The sequence below is a fragment of the Camarhynchus parvulus genome, chromosome 29, assembly GCF_901933205.1.
Source record: "Camarhynchus parvulus chromosome 29, STF_HiC, whole genome shotgun sequence".
Lineage (NCBI taxonomy): Eukaryota > Metazoa > Chordata > Aves > Passeriformes > Thraupidae > Camarhynchus > Camarhynchus parvulus.
This window is the reverse complement of record NC_044599.1, coordinates 686,847-702,351: the sequence shown is the minus strand read 5'-3', so window position 1 is coordinate 702,351 and position 15,505 is coordinate 686,847. Positions and strand designations below refer to the sequence as shown.

The following is a 15,505-nucleotide window of genomic DNA, read 5'->3' as shown; positions in this document are numbered from 1 at the left end:
CCATCTTGAACGTGCAGTCTCAGCAAAAGAAAAGCCAATAATCGAGTTAATTACAGACGGTATGTGATCACTGGGGATTCCCAGGGGATGCTGGCAGTGGAGCGGCCCTTTGCTCGCCATCCACAGCCGACAGGGCCGGGGCACCCGGCCGGGGGCTGAGCTGCCCTCCCTGGGGATGGCTCGTGCACAAACGCCCTCGATGGCCTGACCTGCAGCTCTGTGGTTATGGGGGCTCTATCCATCCCTTCCCCTGTGCTTTTCCCGGCTGTGTCCCCCGGGGCAGATCCACAGGGCGGCTGGAAGTGCCGAGCAGTGTCTGCTCTCCCCAGGAGCTGCGCCTCTGACTGTGCAAAACGTGACTGTCCCGAGGGCAGAGCATCGCCTGCCTTTGTCTCACTGCTGAGAGAAACTAGGAGAGAAAGTGCAGCAGCTCCTCGGTTTAAAAGTGAATTTTAACTGGGCTTGAAAGACCGCAGGCCCCTTACCTGGAGCCTCTGGGGCAGCTCTGCCCTGTCCCCCAGCCCTGCAATGTCTCATCGGTGACACAAGGGACTTTCCAGTGGAAATGCCTGCCCGGAGGCAGCGCTCAGCCCAGGCAGCCCGAGGACGTGGATGTGCTGGTTTGCCCTCTTGGTGCTTCTGCTCTGCTCCCCATCAGCTGAGCTAATAAAGTTTGGACTCCTTAAATCCACAAATGGTTTCAAAGTCGATTGCCCTGGGCTGGCTCGCAGCTCCCGCCCACCCCTCCCCTCGCTCTGCCGGGGAGATAAGGATGGCAGTGGCTTTAATTCCTCACTTATGCATCGACTGCCAATTCTCCTGTCCGCTCACCCTTGATAAATATTGCACAAAGATTTGGCGGCCAGCGTGCCAGAGATAAAGGTCCGGTCCCACCAGATCTCCTTCCTCTGTGCTTTTTGTCTCGTTATGTGTCCAATTTGTTGAACAACCCACCTGCTGCAAGAGGCTCTTCCCATCCCCGCTGCTGCCTCAGATTATTGCTAAACCTCTGCGTGAGCCTCCAGCTTGGGCTGGGAGCTGAGGGCTGGGGAGAGGCGCTGTCATTTCCAGGCCTTGAGCTGTCATTGATCAGGGGATCAATAGCGGAGCTGCCTTGGCTCAGCTCTCCAGCCTGGCAGGATCCTCACCGCTGGCGTCATGTGGGGGCCGAGGTGCTGCCGTGTCATCTGTGAGCCCATCCCTGGCACCAGAGCCCAAACCAGGATTTGGGGATGCTCCTGTGCGGCAAACCTACGAAAGAGAGTGTGCCAGGGGTTCTGGCAGGGTTTAGCCTTGCTAAAAAACCCCCTTTGCACCCGGGAGCTGGGTGAGCAGGGTGTGGGGTGCCAGGAGCAGGGCTGCTGCTGGGGCTGTGTCACTGGGCTGTGTCACTGGGCTGTGTCACTGGGCTGTGCCTTGCCCCATCTGGGTTTGCTGGAACTGCCTCCCCCAGCTCAGGAACCCCCAAGGGGCTGAAAGCTGCTGTTGGGGGTGCACAAACATCTTAGGGAGATGCAGCACTGATGGAGCTGCTCAGGGGATAGGATTGTGGCACGGGGCAGGTGCTCAGCGCTGCTGGTCCCTGCAGGACCATGCAGACAACAGCCCTGATGCTGCAGCTCCTGGCCAAGCCTCAAATTTCAGGGCTGCTGGAGGTGAGGGGACAGGCAGAGGCCATTGATTGGGGTGGAGAGGGAGAAACAGGAGGGAAGGCCTCACAGAAACCGGAGTATGAGTATAGATCTGTTTGGTGGCATGTTAGAGCTGATATTCCCCCTCTGCATCCTCATCCTGAGTGTTGTCTCTCTTATGAGAAGCTCAAATTAAAGAATAGACGAGTGCTGCTGAGGTCTGGATGTCTTTGAGCTCAATGTGGCACATAAATCTGTTATTCCTGCTGGAAGAGCAGCTGTCCCAGGCAGCTTCAGGTGCTATTTAACTTCCAGGTCTCTGGACTCCGCAGCTTGGCAGTGGCTCTGACAACATGGCTTGATCACTATCGTTTCTAAATCCATGAGAAATGTCATCCGAAGTGCAACAAATAACGGTCTGATTATCTGCTGGATCCTAATGCTACTCCCTGGAGATAACAAGCTGCAATTTTCCCCCTGGGCCATACAATAATCGCCCCAATTACTCCCAAGCAGTGGTTATTAAACTCATGGCACCGCTTTCGTTTACAAAGCAAAAATCATTAAGCAGGGTGTGTGTGTGTGTGTGTGTGTTTGCTGTTTGGCTGGGACTGACCGAGGCTGTTCTTGCTTTGTTCTGGGAGAGGAACTCTTGGTGGCTGTGGAAAACCTCCCTGGCTTTCCCGCTCTGTGTGGCACAGTTCTGTCAAGAGCCTCCGGATGATCGACCAAATAAAATGCACTCGGTGTCTGTTAATGCTGGGGTTGGTGTCCCGGAGGATGTAACCTCCATCCAAGTAGAACGTGGAGGGATTTAGGGAGATAGCGTGCTTGGCAGAGCTGGGATGTGATGGGCATTCCAAACACAGCCCAGGCCTGGCAGGAGCGGCCGCGTGCTGCTGTGCTGGGGCTGGGCTGCAGGTGGGAACTGCAGGGTGACACCGGGGTCCCACGCCAGCACAGGCTGTGGGGTGTCACCCACCGCTCCATCAGCCTCCAGTAGAGGGGACAAGGTCCCCTCACCTTTGTTCCAACAAGACCCACGCTGTCAGTGAGGTTTGATGTGGCTCTGCACACAAACACACCGTGGCTCGCTCGGACATGGAGCTTCCAGCTGCTCAGGGAGGAGAACAGAGCGAGCAGGAGCAGAGGGAGGGATGACCAGGACAGGGAGGCAGGCTGGTGAATTATGCATGACTCCAGGAGGGGAGCGTTATCTGCACGGACAAAGGCCTGTGCCAGCAGCCCGGCTCCGCTGTACCTGTGCCTTCCTTCGCCCACGCTTTATCTCCGCTCCCAGCTTGTAATTCAGCCCAAATATCAGAGGAAGCTGGAAGATTAATTTTCTCTGTTTGCCTGGCAAAGGAGAGGGGACACACTCTCACTCCCGACTCCCAGCTGGTTAATCCTCCACCAAGGCCTGCCCAAGGAAAAGGCAAAAATTTATCAGTGTTGGCAAGTCGCTGGCGTGGGGAGGGGTGTTGGAGCCCGAGGCCCGCCATGAGCAGGTTGTGGGCACTCACAGCAGGCTTCATGTGTGGGTAAGGTTTGGGGGGCACTAAGAAAATGCAAACCCTTCCCTCCTCCCCAGCTTTCGGGTCCAGAGGAGGGTGTGGGCTTGGGAGAGCCAAAGTCAGAGAGTCCCTCCGGCGTGGGAGCGTTCGCGGCTCTGAGTCGCTCAAATATTTAAGAGATGACAACTGTATTAATACAAAAACTAGATAAAGATCCCTTGAGTTTAAAGACAGAACCATCAGCTCAGCTCTTATTTTCCAGCCCTCTCCCTTAGCTTGCTCCCTGGCTTAAATGAAATCATAAATATCGGCCCACAAAGGTCCTTTGTCACCGCACGCAGCTCCCGGCGACAAGAGGTCATTCATTAAAAGCCAGATGAAGGCAATAGAGACTCCCTTTGTTTTTTAAGGAGTTCAGGATAAGGCTGTGGCTTCTCTGCTGACATTAATGCACCGTTTATGGCGGGTTTGGCTCATCCCATCCAAGCGATCTTCACTCTGAAGTTGATAAAAGAAACATCCCGGCTTCTCTCAGGTGGGATATCCCAGATGAACGAACCTGGTTTGTAGTTGGACTGATGGCAAAACCAGGGCCCCTTTGGCCCTCTCCTCACAGAATCTATGGGCTCCTTTATCCCCCTCCTCCCAGCGCAGTGGGTGATGCTCTGGCCACATTTTGCCCTGCTGAGGGATGACCCAGGCCCTGCAGCTCCCACCCAGCACATGAGCCTGATGCCATCTGCCAGCCTCTGGCTCTGGCCAGCCAGGAGAAATCAGAAATGAATTCCCTGAAAGGTCCATCTCCCTCTGGCTAAACCCCAGCTGCCCTCCCTGCTCAGCCTGATGGATTTTTTCCTCACACTACTGAACAGCTCCTTTTTAACACCCCTGCTGCATGAATGCATCAAGAGAAATGCACCTAAGATAATTTTTTTTCTCCCTTCTTTTCCCTGGAGAAAGGTTGTTGTCTCAAAAGTTTCGAATTCCCCTTGCCTCCCCCTGCCTTTTTATTTTTTGAATGACTGTTTATGAAGACCATCGTGGTCTAACTGGTTTTGGATTAAAAGGAACTTAATAAAGGTTTCCCCTGAGCACAAAGCTGCACAAATGGGTTTGCAATTGCAGAGTTAATTACAGGAGCTGGGCAGAGCAATTGGTGTTTGCAAAGCTTCACCAGAGGATGAGGCTGGCAGGGAGAGCTTTGGCTTTGCTCTTCGCTCTCACTGTGAGGCACTGGGGCAGGTTTCCTTCCATTTTCCCCAAAAGATGGAGGAATGGGGTCGCCAGGGATGCCACTGGGACCGGCACCAATCCTGGTGACATCCTGGTGACATCCTGGTGTCACATCCCGGGGTCACACTCTGGGGTCAGCCAGTGCTGCCCAGTGAAGGGGCTGGCGTGGCTGCAGGAGGAGAACGGGCTGGAGACCAACCCAGCGAGGCTGAGGGAGGAGCTGCAGGAGAATTTCTGCTGCCTGAGAATGTGAAGTGCTTCCGCCAGTAATCGCCGGAATCATCAAATTAGCATAAATTCTATTAACGGTTTCCCAGATGAGACATTTCAGGGCTTCTCCCCCCGCCACTGCTTTTCCTGACACAAACAAAAAGAGAATATAATTACTTTGCCATAAAGCAGCTCCTGAAAAGGCCCTCAGCCCTTCTGCCTTTCTTCTCGTGTGGAATAAAGCTCCAAATGAAAGGTGCTGCTGACCTCTGTGCTCTCACCATTCATCAGCCCAGGAGGAGGAAAGAGACTCCACAATGGTTTTAGAGCCTGGGACCGAGCAGGAACCCATTTGCCAGGTCCACGTCATGGATGGGGGGTTCTGAGGAGCTTTTTGGGGTGCTCAGCCCCTCCTGACTCAGAGGAGGGTTTGTAAGGATGACAGCTGAACACATATGGAAGAAGTGTAATTTGTGTAGCACAAGCCCAGCACCTACTGCAGTAACTCACAACAAGCACCGCGGGGGCAATCCTCTAAAATAATGCGCTTTTTTATTGGCACGAGATTGCGGATGACAATTGGAAAGAGAACAGAATTTGCTTATGAGCAAAAGCCTCCTTAACTCTTCAGAACGACACTAAAACAACTCGCCTGCCTATAAATACGGCCTGCCAATAGAGGCATCTTAGCTGGGAAGATTTAATTACAGGCAGGAGCTGCAGGAGGCCCGGGCTGACACCAAAACTGTTGAACCTCATCTCAAATTGGGGATGTACCTGCATAAGAGGCCAGGTGTAACTTTCAACCTCCAGCTTCTTCCTAGACAGGGGCAAATTGGGCTTTTGGGTGATCTCCTGTACTATAAGGTAATATATCAAGGTCAGAACCTTTCTCTCACTTGGCTGTGGGCTCTGAGGATGAGTTGTGTCTCTTCTAGGCCTCAGTTCCCCTATAAATGTAGATAATTTTGCCTCTTTTCTTCAAGGAAGCCACAGTAAAGCTTACTTTTCCAAAGATCTTGAGGCCTTTTAAAATCTATTACGAATTAATTATTATTAAGTTAAAACAAACTATATACCCTAAATAAAGCAGCTCCAACAAAGCAGCTGGATGATGAGAGCAATCTGCTTTATGAACTCCCCTTTCCACTCCGCAATTTTCAGCATTTAGTTCCGCTTTCTAATTGCTAATATCCATTCTTCAATTACCCGCTGTTTTGTTTCAGATTTAAAAGATTAAAGCACGTTGTTATTTTATGATTATGTGAATTCCCTTTGTGTAATTGTTAGGTTTGGGTTTTATCCGTTTGCATATTAAACGCCTGCACAGGGAAGACTCGTACGTGGCTTGAAATGGGTTTCGCCTTTGGCACAAGTTGCCGGCTGTTACTCAAATCAACATTTAAAGACGAAAAGCAGGCAAGGCATCGTATATCTCAAGTGACAACACTCCATAAACAGCCTGGCGCTGAATTTCAACACTCCGCGGCTGCACCCAGCCCCTTGCACTGACCCTCTGCAGAACCAGCGTGGGGGGCTCAGGGCCACACAAGCCCTGTGCCAGTGGCTTTGCTGGGCATAACCACCAGATTTGGGCTGAGAAGGGCCTTTCCTGCCCAGAACAGCCCCTCTGGAGAGTGCTAAAGGAGCAGGCCCAGGCCTGAGGGTCTCGGCCCCGTCCGGCGTTCCCGTTGCTAAGCAACGCGTGCTGGTGCCAGCAGCAAAGATGGCGCCCGGGCACCCCACGCCCGGCCCCTCCGAGCAGGCGGGCCACGCCCTCAGCAGACATGGCGCCGGGCTGGCTTCAGGAGCGCGCTGAGCGCAGCCAATGAGAGGCCGGGAGCGGGGAGCCGGGGCGCGCGGGGATTGGCTGGCGGCGCGGATTCGAACCGGAGCGCGGGGCCGTTGGGGTTGCGCGCGCCGCTGGGGCCGGAGCCGCGGCCCAGGTGAGGGAGCCTGAGGGGAGCCCGGGGGGCTCGGGTGAGTGCGGGGCCAAACGGAGCGGGGCCGGGGGCGGGCTAGGAGGAACCGGGGGCTCAGAGGAGTGAGGGGGGCCCTGAGGGCTGAGGGGAACCCTGAGAGCTGAGGGGAACGGACCCCGGACCCGCCCAGGCCCCTTCCACCCCGGTGGTGTCCGAGCCCTGGTCCCCTGGCTCTGAGGGGGAGGGCCGGGCTGGTCCCTGCGGCCTGCCGGCCTCGGGGGTCGCGGTGGGCGGCGGGGATGGAGATGCTGCTGCTGGTAGTTGAGGCACCGAGCTGGGCGTGCCCCGTGCTGTGAGTTCGCACGACAAGGGCAGAGCTGTTCCACAGCTCGCAGTGCAATTAATAGAGAAAGTACCGAGGTGTCGGTGTGCCTGTGAAGTCTGCACCTGTGGAACAGGTACCTCAAAGCTTTCTGTGCTGGCGGGTTGTTCCCTGCTGGCACCTCGCCCGGGCCAGCTCCTGTCCCAGCCCCGGCTGCCCTGCCTGCCCCAGCCACCCCTCGCATTCGTGAAGTCATTTCTGTCTTGCTGAGCTGGAGACTTTCCCCTTCGCTGCCTCTGTTTATGCCGTTGTTGCTGCTGTTTGAGAGAAATGTGCTGACTGCTTGAATTTTAACAGCTATTTGCAGGAGGAGCTGTAAGTTAAAATGCAGCTAAATTTAAAACTGTATTAAAATTCTCCAGAATGTTGCTCCTATTTTTATCTTACAAAGTGCTGAAAACTTGCAGGTTTTTAGTGGCCTAGATAGTACCAAGTTATTTGTAGACAGGGCACGGGCTGTGTTCTGTATCCTTTTGGAAGGGAAGGACTTGGGATCCCTCATCTTGCCTTGGGTTCTGTGCTGTGTTGAGGGATAGTGGAAGCACTAAGATGGGCAGATCTGCCTCTCTCCAAGGCTCTGTTATCCTTAAAGTGTGGAGGGCTGTGGATTTTCATTCCCAGTGAGAAAAAGTAGATGCATATATCTCCATAAAACATGAGTTCTGTTGGTGCAGCTTCTCAAACCCGCCTGAAAGCATTACAGCCAGTGACTCTGAGGCTGGTTCCCTTTCCTTTGGGCTGGTTTCTGCTCCGAGGGGGGAGGGAAGGGCTGGGCCGCTTGTTTAGCTGTGGCTTTTTGACAGGAGGATGGAGATTGCCATGGTGAACCTGCGGGGTCTGTTCGAGCAGCTCACGCGCCAGGCCGAGCTCCTGAGTGAAGGAAACGAATGCCGTGAGTTTTGTTCCTGAAAAATCCGCTGAAGATGCTAAAAACAGTCTGATCTGGGTTTTTCCTTTGTGGAGAAACATCAAGTCCCAGCTGAATTTCTGTGCAGGGCCACGTTCTGCTTGCAGCAGACTGGCTTTGTCTTGTGTTCCAGCTCTTCTGGCTGGTGCTGACAGGAAGGGCTTGGTCTGAGAAATGGAAGAGCTCATGGACATCTCTTGTGTGGCTGGGTTGGCCCAAAGGCTGGTTCTCCACGCCTCAGTTGGGAGCTGGTTGGGCATCAGGAGGAAGAATTTCTTCCTGGAAGGAGCAGTCAGGGATTGGAGGGGTCTGTCCAGGCAGGTTTGGAGTGCCCGTCCCTGGAGGGGTCCAAGGAATGACTGGAGGTGGCACTCAGTGCTCTGGGCTGGGTGATGAGGTGGGAATGGGGTCTTCTCCAACCTCAGGAATCCTGGGATTCAGTGTGAACAGATACCTGCTGTCAGCTGCTCCTCTGCTTGCCCAGCTAAGGCTTCATGTGTTCTCTGCCCAGAGTTTATTCAGTTAGCCAAGAACTTTGAGGAGAACCGGAGGAAATGGCAGAAACTAGAGCAGGAGCTCTGCAGGTACAAAGATCTCCTGATGAAGACGGAAGCTGAGCGCAGTGCCCTGGACGTGAAGCTGAAACATGCCCGCAATCAGGTGGATGTGGAGATCAAACGGAGGCAAAAAGCTGAAATGGACTGTGAGAAGCTGGTGAGTAATTCCTGTGTTACCCATCAGCTCTCCAGAGTGTGGAGACAAGGCGATTAAACTGCATTGATCAGTGGCAAAGAAGGACTGGCACTCACAGAGAGGAAAGGAAAAATAAAAAGCAAGGAATTGGCTCGGCTCCTCGGAGCAGCCTTCTGCTTTGATCTGGGAAAGGAGACTGGCTGCTGATGGAGCTGAGCTGCCATTACCTGCCTGCAGCCATTAGCAGTCCATTGACACCAGTTCTGAGAGCCTATCTCTAGTATCTCAAGCACTCGGTCGGGTCTTACAGTAATTAAACACAGCGCATCCAGCTGCTGATGTTATCTGTGCTCACAGGAGCGGCAAATCCAGCTGATTCGGGAGCTGCTCATGTGTGATGGCTCTGGCAGCATCCAGCTCAGCGAGGAGCAGAAGTCTGTCCTCGCCTTCCTGAACAGGCCACAGCCTTCTGTGGGAAGTGCAGGCAACAAAAGGTAGGGAAGCAGCATTTTATCTGAGGTGTCAGGCATCCATCCAGCTGTCGCCCCTGTGACACATTCCTCACCCCTGTCAACAGTTCCCCTTTTTGTTCTGCTTTAAAATATGGCTCCTCTGAGTCAGTGGGATTGTTCTGGAACTGTGACTGACTGAAAGCCAAACTAATACAAGCTTCTTCTAATTTTTGTTTTTTAGGCTGTCTACAATAGATGAATCTGGCTCAATTCTGTCAGACATCAGCTTTGACAAGAGCGATGACTCACTGGTAATGTAACTCCGTTTCTGAAGTTCTCCTCCCCTGTAAAGCCCGAGGGGAGGGGGTTGGTCTCCAGAGACCCTTTGTGTTTGGATTACTGGGATATTAACCTGGCTGAGCTGATCTGCATTTCCCGAGTGTGCTGTTGGCTAAAATTTGATGAAAGCCCTGGCCAGGGGCTGTGTGCTATTTACCATTAACCAGTGCTGTGTCCTTCCCCCAGGACTGGGATTCCTCGGTGGTGAAAGCTGTCAGGCTGAAGAGGAGAGAGAAGCGGGTATTGTTCAATTGTTCCTGTCACATAGTTTCCTTTGTTCCCCCTGGCTGCCACAATGCCACCATCTGTCACCTCACAGCCACCTGTGGTGACCTCTGAGCCACTAAACAGTCAGACCTCGAATGGCTGTGCTGCTGCTGTGGGGGTTTAGATTGAAATTTAGGTCTGATGTCATTGTTTGTGTACTGAAAACGAATGGAGTTCTGTATATCCTGGGTTTTTACAGTCTGGGGTTTGCAAGAAAACACTTGGAGATTATTAACAGCTCCCAGATTAGGGGAAAATGGAAGTTAACATTTTTCTATTTTGTTAAGGAGCTTGTGCTTGTTCTGCAGATTAAAGCATAAGATACAGGTGGGAAAGAGCCTGAAACCATCACCAAGTGGAGCTGGGACCTCCTTAGTTGCTGGATTTTGTGTGTGTAGTTCGTGGGTTTGTTGGGGCTTTTTTGCCCTCCTTTCTTAGGTCGGGTTTCTTTTCTTTCTGACCGGAATTATAAAGTTGGCTAGGAAAGTTATTTGAAAGAGGTTCCCTAATTCTTTCTGGCACCTCCAAGGTTGCCATGAAGCAGACTTTCCCTGAAGGACTTGTCTGCACACACCACAGATGTGTGAAGTGTTCAGTCCTTCCTGTCATCCTGGCCCAGTGTAATGCCAAGTGAGCAGCATTCCTGCTTTGAGACAAGGATGTGCTCTCTTTTCAGCGCTCTTCCAGGCAGTTTGCTGAAGGCCCCCCAGCTCCTCAGAAGAAATCCAGATCTATCAGCAGCTCAGCAGACCAGGTATGGTGGTCACAGCTGGGTTTGTGTACACCTGGCCACAGTTCCTGCCTGTTTCCAGGGCTGCTGGAACTCCTGTGTTCTGTCAGCACTGCTGCCACTGGTGTATTTGTCATTCCAGGCTAATGAATCCATAGTAGCAAAGACCACTGTGATGGTCCCCAACGATGGTGGCCCCATTGAAGCCATTTCTACCATCCAGACTGTGCCTTACCCTCGGAGGAGCCGCAGGAAGAGTGGTAGGTGCAACATCCCTGTCTGTCCTGACATGGCTACACAGGTTATCCTGCAATGTTCCTTATTCCTTCCAGGACCTGGGAGCTGCTTCTAATTTATGATGCCCATGTGTTTGGGGGCAGAGGGTGATTCCAGCCTCTCCCTCTTGTGTCTTCCAGGTCCTTTGCAGCCCTGGAACAGTGAGTCCAGCATAGGCAGTAAGCAGCTGGAGTCCAAGCAGGATACTGATGGCTCCAGCACCCCGCAGCACAACGGGGGAGTGAGGCTGCACGACTTTGTTTCAAAGACGGTGGGTCTAAGGCAGGAGGAGATGGAAAAGCCTCTCCTTCCATCTTGGAATGTGTGTGATAGGGGACTGCCAGCTGTGTCAAGGGAGGTTTAGGTTGGATATTGGGAAAAGATTCTTCTCCCAGAGGGGGGTCATGCACTGAACAGGGGATGGGCATGGCCCCAAGGCTGCCAGAGCTCCAGGAGAGTTTGGACAATGCTCCCAGGGATGCACAGGGTGGGGTTGTTGGGGTGTCTGTGCAGGGCCAGGAGCTGCACTGATGATCTCTGTGGCTCTCTTCCAATTCAGCCTATTCCATGATTAGTCTCAGGTCAATATGACCTGTACCAGTTACCTGCATGGATGAGAGACCTGTTACCCAGTTTAATTCCTGCTGAGTTACTGCACTGCACTAATCTCTCCCATCTGTGTGCTCTGGATCACCAGGTTATCAAGCCAGAATCGTGTGTCCCGTGTGGAAAGAGAGTCAAGTTTGGGAAGATCTCCCTGAAGTGCAGAGACTGCCGGGTGGTGGCTCACCCCGAGTGCCGGGAGCGCTGCCCCCTGCCCTGCATCCCCACGCTGACGGGCACGCCGGTGCGCATCGGGGAGGTGGGTCAGTGCCCGGGGCTGGGGCTGGCACCAGGGGCTACCCTGCCTTAGGGCTGCCCACCAGAGGGGCCACCCTGCCTTGGAACTTGCTCAGCTCCAAAGCTGCCTTCCCCAGCAAAGCTCCTGTTGCTCAGAGCTGCATAATGACATGCAAATGAGCTCGCTAATGCATCATTGCACAAGCAGGGAGGGGGTGTAGGGGTGTGATGGTAGGAGGGCGTTGAGTGGGGAAGGTGGCAGCTCTGGGCAGGCGATGCAGTGTTGTGCTGATGGATGTGATGTTTCTTCATCAGTCCTGAGAAGAGCAACAATTCTTGTTTTCAGACCATAGATCTTGCTGTGAATTCCTGAGAGAGTATTTTCCATGTCGTGGTGACTGAATCCATCTTTTTTTTTACTTTCCCTTCTGCCTTTTAGGGCACCTTGATGGATTTTGTCCCTTCTACTCCTCCAATGATCCCTTCCATCATCGTGCACTGTGTTAATGAGATTGAGCAACGAGGGCTGCATGAGGTAAGAAGAAAATGAGGTCTGAAACAGTGCCAGTGAAATGGGTTGTGGTGTTAGGGAAGCAAATTGTTAACCCAAATATCCCTTATTTATGGTGTGCATGGGTGACTCAGGTGTGGGGAGAAGGTGGGGATGGAAGAAAGCCAGCTGACCTCCTCCTCTGAGCCAAGCTTTGTGCCAACAGACAGGCATTTACCGCATCTCTGGCTGTGACAAGACTGTGAGGGAGCTGAAGGAGAAGTTTCTCAGAGCAAAGAGCATTCCTTTGCTCAGTAAGGTGGACGATATCCACGCCATCTGTGGCCTTCTCAAGGACTTTCTGCGCAGCCTGAAAGAGCCCCTGCTCACTTTCCGGTTAAACAAGACTTTCATGGAAGCTGCAGGTGAGGAATTGCTGTGTGACATCTCCAGCACTTTCCTGAGGCTCAGTGCTTGTGGTTTTGCTGTCAGGTGGACCAGCAGCCTGCGGTGCTCTGTGGAGCCCTCCTGCCTGAGTTCTAGTTGGGCAGGATACAAGGTTATTAGCACAGCTTGAGAAGTTTGTAGCTTCTTTATTTCTCAGGGTAGCTGTGGCTGTGAGGGGAAAATTGCAGCTTCTAGGAGCACTTTTTTAGGTCTAAATATTATTTTTTCCTGCTAGAAATCCCAGATGAGGATAACAGCATCGCTGCTATGTACCAAGCAGTTGGAGAACTTCCTCAGGCCAACAGGGACACCTTGGCTTTCCTCATGGTCCACCTGCAGAGGTACGTTCTGATGGACAGGGGGTTAGAACCAGGTGATCTCAAAGGTCCCTCCCAACCCAAACCATTCTGTGATTTGGAAGGAGAAGGTCACCCCAGTGGTGCTTTTTCTAATTGGGTCTGGTTACTGCTTGTGAGCACAAAGTCTTCATTCTGGAACAAACCTGCTCACTCAGAGGCCAGGTGTGTGTGGGACAGGGGACTTGTGTCGCAAGTGAAGGGGGGAAGCATTCTTTCCATATTTCTTTTAATGCAGGGTGGCTCAGAGCCCAGACACTAAAATGGACATCTCCAATTTGGCCAAAGTCTTTGGCCCCACCATAGTCGCCCACGCGGTACCAGATCCTGACCCCATGACCCTGCTGCAGGACACGAAGCGTCAGCCCAAGGTAGGACAAACTTGGGGATTGTCTCTCTTCCAACCCAAACCGTTCCATGATTCTGTGGTCAGTGACTCACAGGTGCCTCTGTAGGTGGTGGAGCGGCTCCTGCTGCTGCCCATGGACTACTGGAGCCAGCTGATGATGGTGGAGCAGGAGAACATTGACCCAGCACATGTGATTGAGAACACCAACGCCTATTCCACTCCACGGACACCTGAGGTCCAAGGTAATCCTGCCTTCTGCTCAGTTACTAAAAACAACTCTCAATCCACACAGCCTGGGAGGCTCTCAGAGCCAGCCACTTCTCACTTCATGGAGGCAGAGGGAAAAGCAAAGTGTGCCAGGAAGTGCCAGATTTGTCTAGTGCTTTTCACAGATGCCAGGGAATGCCTGATGTTCCTTGCATGGCAAAGAAAACTTCAGCTGTCCCCACACTGTGCTGCTCTCTTTTGGCAGTGAGCATCCTGGGACCTCTCACCACCCCAGAGCACCAGCTCTCCAAGACACCCTCGTCCAGCTCCCTGTCCCAGAGGGTCCGCTCCACCTTCAGCAAGACCACCCCCAAGTAAGTGCCAGGGGGTGCTGTCATGCCATGTTTGGGATGACTGCAGGTGATTTTGGGTGCTCAGGGAGAACTGAGACTTTGGGGGCAGCCTGCACTTAATACTCAGTGAGCCCTCCCTTAATCTGTGCTGTGGGAGCAGCAGGTTTGGGTAACAAACATCCTCTCATAGTAGGGAGAGGAACACTGTTTGGGAGGTGGGTGAGATTTGGGTGAATGTTCCCTGGAAAAGGGAGAGTGTTGAACCTCTGTGTCCAGAATTCCAAACTGATATTCTTGTGTTTCTCTTGAATTAGATTTGGGAGCAAAAGCAAGTCAACAACCCAGTTTGGGCATCAGGGTAACTTCTTTGCCTCTCCTATGCTGAAGTGAAGACCTGGGAGTTGGTCTTGTCCTGGCATTTGCACACCAATGCTCACAAGTAGAAGAAATACAGGTTGTCTCCATGGCCCCTGGCAGCTTATATGAAATAATGTTTTGCCTTTTATCTTTCAGCTTAACTGAGACTTTTAATGGGATTTTATAGTGCAATTTATTTTTATGATCTAATGCTGTGCTGAATGTAGTATTGGTGAAGACAGTAACAAGCAGGATTTGTTCAGTGCTAATCATTAAAAAAACTCTAGAGAATTGACATTTTCACTAACATCTGTTTTTCTCCCTGTGTGAAGTAGAGCAGTCACAAAATGAGGGTCAGTTGGTTGGGGTTTTTAGGACTCTGTAGGATGTTCTTGGCACAGCAGTGTCTGAACTTTGTCAGAATCCAGGCTTTCCATCAGCACAGTCAGTCCCACCTGGCTGGTGGTGCAGCTGGAATCCTGAGGATGGCAGTGTTGGACTGGGCTGGTGGGCAAAAGCCTCTCTTCCATGAACTGCCCGAGGGACTGCGGCCGCTCTAAAGGAGCATTTATTTCCTGGTACTGTGTTTGCAAGGGGTGAATTCCATAGAGGAGGGTGTAGATGCAAAGCCAAAGGATTCCCGGGCAACCCAAAGGAATTAGTGCTGCTCTTGCTGGTGAGGGGAGGTAGGGTGGTTCAGTGGGGGTGGGAGTCCTGCTTTCCCAGGCCAGGATCTGGGACCTTGCCCAGTGCTGTGTGAAGACACCTGTGCAACACACACGAATTTATCAAGTGGCTGGTTTTATTTAGCTTTGGAAAACTGTCCTGGCTGTGCAGTTAAGTAAATCCTGATCTTTTACACAACCCACAGTTTTGTGTTCTCTGGCTCGTGGTTTTAACTTGTGTATTTTCACCAGGCGTGTGTGGCCTCACTGGAGGCTGAGGGGCTGCTCTCTGCCCCAGGGAATGATCCCAGCCAGCTCTGCTGCTGGGTGCGGGATCCTTCCCTGGGCTGTGGCTCCTGGTCCTGGGGACGAAGGACGATGACAGGTTTGGTCCCCACCGTTGTGTTGGGAGGTGAAATAGCCCAGGGTAGGTGTGCTGGCCTGGGATGTTTCTCTCTCCCCTTGATTGTGAGGTCTGGGGGTGAAGTGTTTGCACAGTGGTGCTGACCCACTGCTGGGGCCCCCAAGCAAGGGGGTGTTTCTGGCCCTGGGTTCTCAGACACACCAGATGTGCAGGAGAGGGGCACTAAGGTGTGTTCTCCTTACCCAAATTCTTGTTCTGGGCACACTTGGTCCTTCCCTGGAGCACGTTCTCCCAGACTAGGTCCCTGCCTGCTCCTCTCTGGAGCAGAAACACAGTCCCTGTCGGTGGGACCTGCTGAGGGACGTCTGGCTGCCCTGGTCCCTGTGGCACTGCTCTGTGGGGGCAGGTAGCTTTGAGGACATCTGAGGAAACCACCCCCACTCAGGTACTGCTGGGCACAAAGGTGACCCTGGCAGTGCTTGGGCACGTGACTGGGATGGGGGTGCCCACCTGTGCCTGCA

General features: G+C 52.9%; 2 protein-coding genes across 4 annotated transcripts in view; one reads left to right on the top strand and one right to left on the bottom strand.

The window, feature by feature from the left end:
* Positions 1 to 15,505, bottom strand: part of ATF1 (activating transcription factor 1) — a 450,302-nt gene that overhangs the window by 191,724 nt on the left and 243,073 nt on the right. The gene's annotated exons all lie outside the window — the stretch shown is intronic.
* Positions 6,474 to 14,818, top strand: RACGAP1 (Rac GTPase activating protein 1). 3 transcript variants are annotated; one of them, XM_030967183.1, is made up of 17 exons: positions 6,474 to 6,534; positions 7,696 to 7,784; positions 8,311 to 8,513; positions 8,850 to 8,986; positions 9,186 to 9,255; positions 9,470 to 9,523; positions 10,227 to 10,304; positions 10,423 to 10,540; positions 10,697 to 10,827; positions 11,254 to 11,418; positions 11,836 to 11,931; positions 12,113 to 12,311; positions 12,569 to 12,674; positions 12,928 to 13,060; positions 13,145 to 13,280; positions 13,511 to 13,619; positions 13,913 to 14,818. In XM_030967183.1, exons 2-17 carry the CDS (start codon positions 7,700 to 7,702, stop codon positions 13,986 to 13,988), a joined length of 1,896 nt encoding a protein of 631 aa, XP_030823043.1. In that variant the 5' UTR covers positions 6,474 to 6,534; positions 7,696 to 7,699; the 3' UTR covers positions 13,989 to 14,818. The 3 variants fall into 3 exon arrangements, with proteins under 3 accessions (XP_030823043.1, XP_030823045.1, XP_030823042.1); XM_030967185.1 differs by having other exon boundaries at positions 6,474 to 6,568; positions 11,254 to 11,403; XM_030967182.1 differs by having other exon boundaries at positions 6,474 to 6,568.

Bases quoted from the DNA above. Each gene is read 5' to 3' on its own strand.
- RACGAP1 (XM_030967183.1), top strand. From the start codon at position 7,700: ATGGAGATTGCCATGGTGAACCTGCGGGGTCTGTTCGAGCAGCTCACG. The intron at 10,541-10,696 runs GTAGGTGCAACA...TGTGTCTTCCAG, and splicing joins GAGGAGCCGCAGGAAGAGTG to GTCCTTTGCAGCCCTGGAAC. The intron at 13,061-13,144 runs GTAGGACAAACT...GTGCCTCTGTAG, and splicing joins ACACGAAGCGTCAGCCCAAG to GTGGTGGAGCGGCTCCTGCT.